At 69.2% G+C, this 6,536-nt stretch overlaps 2 protein-coding genes across 2 annotated transcripts in view; one reads left to right on the top strand and one right to left on the bottom strand.

Moving 5' to 3' along the window:
- The window catches only part of CBARP (CACN subunit beta associated regulatory protein), a 27,108-nt gene extending 26,991 nt beyond the window's left edge, over window positions 1–117 (top strand). The window contains 1 exon segment of the mRNA XM_014585459.2: window positions 4–117. Within this exon segment, the coding sequence (XP_014440945.1) occupies window positions 4–117 (114 nt within the window).
- A 1,747-nt stretch (window positions 118–1,864) lies between these two features.
- The window catches only part of STK11 (serine/threonine kinase 11), a 21,695-nt gene continuing 17,023 nt past the window's right edge, over window positions 1,865–6,536 (bottom strand). The window contains 8 exon segments of the mRNA XM_006171760.3: window positions 1,865–2,205; window positions 3,898–4,100; window positions 4,931–4,988; window positions 5,292–5,419; window positions 5,732–5,836; window positions 5,838–5,857; window positions 5,929–6,061; window positions 6,351–6,440. Of these exon segments, the coding sequence (XP_006171822.1) occupies window positions 2,009–2,205; window positions 3,898–4,100; window positions 4,931–4,988; window positions 5,292–5,419; window positions 5,732–5,836; window positions 5,838–5,857; window positions 5,929–6,061; window positions 6,351–6,440 (934 nt within the window). The 3' untranslated portion in view covers window positions 1,865–2,008.

The following is a 6,536-nucleotide window of genomic DNA, read 5'->3' as shown; positions in this document are numbered from 1 at the left end:
AAGCTGGGGGCCGGCCTGGAAGAGAGACTCTTCCCGCCGCGCCTGGCCGAGCCCGTGGTCGCGGCCCCTGCGCTGGTCGCTGCTGCGCCCACGTCCCCCGACCACAGCCCGGTCTAAGCCCCGCGCCCCGAGATCACCTATGCTGCTCAGTCAGCGCGGCCTCGGCAGCGGGAGAGGCCTGGGGGCTCTACTCACGGTCGGCGCCACCCCTGGCGCGCACGCGCACAGCCCCTCCAAGCGCAAGACCCGAGCACCCAGGCTCGCCAAGGGAGTGTCCGACGCCCATCTGCGCCCCCGGGACTCGTCTAGCCGCCCTTGGCCCTAGAAAACGGTGGCATGCGCGCATCACGCCGGCCCGGGACACGGAAGGTCGGCAGCACAAGGCGCATGTGCAGGGCCGTTTTGGCCCGGAGCCTGGGAGTGGCTCACGGCAGGGGCGCGGCGCCATGTGCTCACAGTCCGGGCACGCGGGCTCGAGGCCGCTGCTGCCAACGTTTACCTCACCGCGAGTGCCCGAGGCCGCCCGCGCCCTCCAGCAATAACCGCCGCCAACCGCCGGGCGTCTGCCCTTCCCCACGCTCGCCCTCGCATGAACTGCGCTGTCCGAAGGTGCCGCCGCCGGCAGGACTGTCGTGGCCGACGTGAACAAACCAGGCCACGGCTTCCAGTTCCCCAAGCTTTATTTATTGCCAAAGGAGGGGCAGCCCCGGCTGCCCGCCCGCCACCCCAGCACACTCTGCCGTCTCTGGTCGACTATAAAACTCACTGCACACTCCTGCCTGCTCTGGCCTTCTCTGGGGACCCAGGCGGGGGCTGGCGGCTACCGGGAGAGCACAGGGCCCAGGGCTGCCAGAGGACACCAGGCAGGGGCGTGGCCTGCCACCCAACAGTTCCCAAGCACCCCTCACAACCACAGCTCAAATCCACCTGTTTTATTTTTTTCTTAAAAATTGAAAAAAAAAAAAAAAGATCAGGAGAAAGGAACCAGCTGAATGGTAAAAAGAGGCAGCCGTGTGGCTCCCCTGGTGCCCGCATGCATGGGGCTGGCGCTGTCTCCACACTGGGCGAGTGGGTCGGCGCTGCCTGGCCACTGGGGTGGGTGCGGGAGGCCCTCCAGGTGGCAGAGCACCACACGGCGAGGGCCAGCGCCGCGAGGGCAGGGCCAGTAGTCTAAACGTAAAGTGCATGGGAAGGCCGGGCCCTCTCCCTGCCCCCGGCCACGGCCACGGCCCGCAGGGAACTGCATGGCAGCAAGCTGCGTCCACCGTCCGTGCTGTGTGTGGGCGGTGCCCGGCCCCTGCTGTCCCTGCCCGGCCCTCCGGATGATCCTAACTCCTGTGGGGTGGTCAGCACACAGGCATGGTGGCCACCGTCCCCAGTGGGTGGCAGCCAGGAGTCGGCAGGAAGACTGAGGGCCTGGGCCATGCACCTGGAGGCAGGCTGGGCGCAGGAGGCAGAGGGTCAACCTGGGCGCCGGGACCCTCCTGGCCCGAGGTGGGCCTCACCTATAGGCCCAGCCACACAGTGGGGCATCTGTGGCCAGGGAAGACCACTGGAGTCAATCCTCAGGGCAGACCCAGTCTGGCCGGCCTCCATCCTTCCAACCAGCTCAGGCTGGCCACTGAGCATGGGGACACAGCTCAGACAGTGGCTCTGAGTCCAGCTAGCTGGACCCTCTGCAGGGGACCTGACCTGCAGGGCTTAGAGCACAGCGGCCAGGCAGAGCCCTCAAGGCCGCACCAACCCTCCCCGCCACCCGCCACGCAGTGCCCCACAGGCTGCATCCGGCCCGGCGTGGCCCGCAGATGCAGTAGCTGGCATGGGGGAAGCAACCTCTCTGCCATGTCTCAACCACGGCCACCACACAGGCGGTGCTGCCGCACACCGCCACCCAGACCCGTGGCCAGCAGGACCCGCATACACTGGACCGGTGCAGTGGCTGCAGTGGCGGTGGCGCCGGCCCTGGCCAGGCCCCAGTGCCCTGAGGGCCGCACCTGCAGGGCCACCCTCACTGCTGCTTGCAGGCCGACAGCCGGCGGGTCTTGCTGCTGGTGGCGCAGGCCTTGCGGGCGGCGCTGGTGCCGGGCCTGCCCTCCGTCTTGGCTTTGGTGCTCAGCGGTGCCGGCTCCGTGCCATTCACGCACACAGCCTTGGGCAGGGCCCGGCTCTGTCCGTTCTGACTGGCCTCCTCTTCTGGGACCTGTCCTAGGAGACAGAGTGCAGCCTGAGCAAAGGATCGGGTCCCCCCGGAACCAATGCCACCTCCCAGAGGCTTGGGGGACCCTGAGACGGCCAGGTGGGAGGGGCCTCCCCCACCCGTGTCCATGCACCTGCCTTGGCCCCAGGCGGGACCGGCCTGTAGTCTGGTCTGTAGGCAAAGTCCAGGCATTGGGAGAGTGCTGAGCCCCGCCCAGCTCACCCACCCGCTCTGCTCCGGACTGAGCTGGGGGTCTGCAAGGAGGGGCCCTCACTGCCCCACACGACCCCCAGGTCCTGCTCCCAGGGCAGCGGGGAGCCCATGAGGTTGCAGGACAGGTGTGTGAGGTCCCATACAGGGTGGCGTGGGCTGAAGGGGTAGCTGAGGCCCACCCTCACAGCAGAGGGGTGTGGACGGGGCAGCGGCCATACCCGGCTGCTTGCTTCCCCTGCCCTGAGCTGGCCCTGCTGTCCCTAGAGCCTGTGCACCCACCAAGGCCCTTCTCCCCAAGGTCAGAACCTGACCCAGCAGCCCCAGGTCTTGACACAGGCACCACTGGGGTCCGGGCTCCCAAAGCTCATGGCTCCACTGCACGTGGGCCAGCCACGGCCTGGGCCCTGCTCACTGACACCTGGTACCACAACCACCTCGGAGGGTGCCGGAAGCCCCAGGGCAGGGGCCACGCCCACACCATACACTGCCCACACCTGGCAGGTGCGGGCTGCCGCGACGCTGGGGTCTGCCTACGTGCCCAGCGTCATGCCTCAGGCATGGCAGCAGGGAAGGACCCACCATGCGTCCAGGCCATCCCTCCTGCCAGCCTCGCTGGGTCAATGGGGATGACCTCGCCCTCCTGCTGGAACGGCTTAGGGCTTGCACAGGCCCGCAGGGTCTCCCTGCAGGCACCCAGCTGACAAGAGCGAGCACGCCCCCCTCGTGACTCTGAGGCCCTCCCTGGGGCCCCACTGACCAGGCCTCACGCTCCCTGGACTGCTCTTTCCCACTACCCAGGAGCCTCGCGGGGCACGTGCCCTGCCGGTGGGCACACCAGGACCTGCAAGAGGCCGTGGGCAGAGGGCCAGGGCCAGGACCTCTGGGATGCAGTCTGCTCTGCCTCGGGTGCCTCCACGTGGGACACTGCCCTGGCCCAGGGGCCGTCCCCATCCCCACCCCGCCGACCTGCCAAGGTGAGGGTCTGGGCTCAGCCTGGGAGAGGACCCTGGGCCACCATGCCTAGAAACAGAAAGCCTCTAAGGAGAAGGGGCGGCGCGGCAAGCATGTGCCCACAGACACAGCAGGAGGCTTTATGGGAGCACGGGGTGGGGCGGGACGGGGTGGGGCGGGGCTGCCTGGGTCCTCGCTAAGCCCTGCCTCAGAAGCTTCCTCGCCACCTGGGGGAGTAAGGGTGGGCGGGTCAGGGCGGCAGGTAGGGCGGGCCGAGGGCCAACGGACCCTCTCCTGGCCAGCCGCCGGCGAGACGACCCACTCGCACAGCCCAGGTCTCCCACCTGCTTCTGTGGGAAGGTGGGCTGGGAGGGTGGAGGCGCGGCAGCTCAGCAGAGATGACGCGGGGCCGGCCAGAGCAGCCGTCCCAGCCCCCAGGCCCCGGGGCACAGGCCGTCGGGTGGGCAGCGGCACTCCAGGACGTCCAGGCCGAGGCGGTGAGCGACACCATGCACATGGCGGGCGCCGGGACTCACCGGGCACCGTGAAGTCCTGAGTGTAGATGATGTCGTCCTCGATGTCAAAGAGGTCCTCGTCCCCATCCCCGTCCTCGCCGGCTGCGCCATGCAGGTCCTCCAGGTAGGGCACCACCGTCATGCTGCGCCACCGGTCCCTCGTGTCGGGGCTCGGTGGAATGGGCACCGGCGCCTCGGCCGGCGGGTGTTTCTTCCGGAACCAGCTGCAGAGGCCAGAGTGCCGGCCCTCAGGAGGGGTCCGCCCAGTTGCCCGCAGCCATGACCAACAGCGGCAAGACCAGGCCGCCCTGCCCAGGGGTGGCTGTGGCCAGCCCCAAAGATGCCCTCCGCTGGCCGGGTCCTACCAGGGCCACAACAGGCGGGCCTACGAGCCGAGCAGTCCAGGATGCGCCCTGCTGCTCCAGCCCCTGGGGACAGCGGGGACAGGTCAGAACCTGCAGGGATGGGGGTAGCTATGCCAGAGGTCCGGCTTGAAGTCGGATGGGACGACTAAGAGGCCCCCCCCGCCGGCCGACAGCTGCTCAGCAGTCGTGGCCTTCAGGAAAGGAGCAGGAGCGAGGCTCCCTCTGCACTGGCCAGCTTGGCTGGCAAGAGGGCGAGAACCTGTGGGCGACGGTGTGGACAGCCCTGCACATCCCTCCAGACACACTGCCAGGCCAGGCCAGGCCACAGCCTCAGCTAGGGGCCAGGGGCCACCCCAGAAGGGGCTCCCTCCCCCCGCCAGCCCTGACTGGCTCAGCTTGGAGCCCACAGGCAGGAGTAGGGCAGCGGCTGCCCTTCCGGCCCTGCCGCCTGCACTTGGAGCTGATCCCAGCTGTCCTGGCTCACAGAGACGGGGAGGTGGTGGTAGTGCCCAGGACGAAGGCAGCAGAGCGGCCTGGGGCCTGCCCCCATCCCTGTGGCAGGGTCAGATACCTGCTCCCTGTACCGAGCCCCAGGTGCTGGCCCTGCGAGCTGAGAGCTGCGGTCCTGGCTGCGTCCCTCCCGGGACCCGGCTGCCCACCAACTCCCGAGGGCAGCCGGGCCGGCTCACCTGTGCTGCCTGATCTGCCGTATGGAGAATCTCTTGGCGGGCTCGTACTCCAGCATTCCTGGGGGAAGTGCTGTGTCAGGCTGGCACCAGAGGCCTGGCCCTTCCAGCTGGGGGACAGCCAGGCACAGCCCGCCCTGGGGGGCACACCCCACCCGCTGGCCTCCTGGCAAGGCCAAGGGCAGCTGACCGGCCAGTGTCACCGGCTGCCCGCCAGGGGACAGCAGCAGGCAGAGCCCGGCAGACCTGCACAGGAGGGGGCTGCCTCGGGTCTGGGGTCTGGAACAGGAGGGGCAGCCCGGCCCCCAGCAGGTCACAGAGATGCCGAGGGCTTGCAGGGTTGGTGGCCCCAGCTCAGGCCCACCTCGCAGCAGGTCGGAGAGCGGGGGGCCGCAGTCCCCGGGGATGGTGTAGTCGCCTCTCCCGATGTTCTCGAACAGCTTGTAGATGTTGTCCCCTTCGAAGGGGTACAGGCCCGTCGTGATGTTGTAGCTTCGTTGTGGCCGAGGGAGAGACGCGTGGTTATACGTGGCCCAGTGCCCGGGGAGCCCCAGGCCGGCCACCAGCATGTGGGCACAGCGGCCAGAGCTCGCACCCACGGTGGCCAGGCGGGGAGCCCTGCCCCCCTGCCCCACGGGGCTTCCTTTTGGAGGCGAAAACCTGGGCTCGGGCAGGCGCGGAGGAGGATGCTCCTCAACAGAGCGGGGCACAGCGCCCACCTGCGGCGGCATCTGGAGTTCTGGCCGGCCGGCATGCCACACCTATGGGGGCCCAAGGAGTGGGTGGAGCTTGGCGGGCACTTACAGCGTGACCCCAGCCGACCAGATGTCCACCTTGAAGCCCGAGAAGGTGTCCAGGCCATTGGCGATCTCGGGCGGCTGGAAGGCCGGGGAGACCTGGCTGGGACGCGGCAGCCAGTGGGTGCAGCGCCTGCGGGGTGGCACACGGCCCTCAGGGGGGCGCCTGGGCGCAGGGGCCCCAGGGCGCAGGGCGGGGCCTACCTCAGCCACGCCCAGGTCGGAGATCTTGAGGGTGCCCCCGGTGGTGAGCAGCAGGTTCCCGGGCTTGATGTCCTTGTGCACGATGCCCTGGCTGTGCAGGTACTCCAGGCCGTCCACCAGCTGGCAGAAGTACCTGTGGGCCACGCCACGAACGTCGGGCAGGGCCGGGCCTGCGCACACGCCCTCTGCTGCTGCCTGGCCCCTAGCCAGCAGCCTCAGAGCGAAGGGGCCACCGTGAGGAACCACGTGGGTCCAGGACACCAGACGTGAGGAAGGCCTGCCAAGGCAGCCCACCGGGCCACCAGGCGAGGGCCGGCCCACATCTGGGCCCACAGAGCCCCAGCCCACCCATCGCCTGGTGACCGTGCCAGGAAGGCCCGGAGCCAGCGCCTCGTCCTGCAGCCCGGCCGCCCGGTGCTCACCCATGCGCCTGGCACACCGGGAAGCGCTTCTCGGGCACGCTGTCCAGCATCTCCTGCATGCCACACACGCAGTACTCCATCACCATATACGTGCTGCGCTAAGGAAACCACGCTGGCAGGTGCACCGCGCGCCGCTGGGGCAGATGGGGCCTGGCTGAGCTGAAGAGGCGGGGCGGAGGGGCGGGG

This window comes from Tupaia chinensis, unplaced genomic scaffold (assembly GCF_000334495.1).
Source record: "Tupaia chinensis unplaced genomic scaffold, TupChi_1.0 Scaffold149964_1, whole genome shotgun sequence".
NCBI classification, from domain to species: domain Eukaryota; kingdom Metazoa; phylum Chordata; class Mammalia; order Scandentia; family Tupaiidae; genus Tupaia; species Tupaia belangeri.
This window is presented reverse-complemented; position numbering and strand designations above follow the sequence as displayed.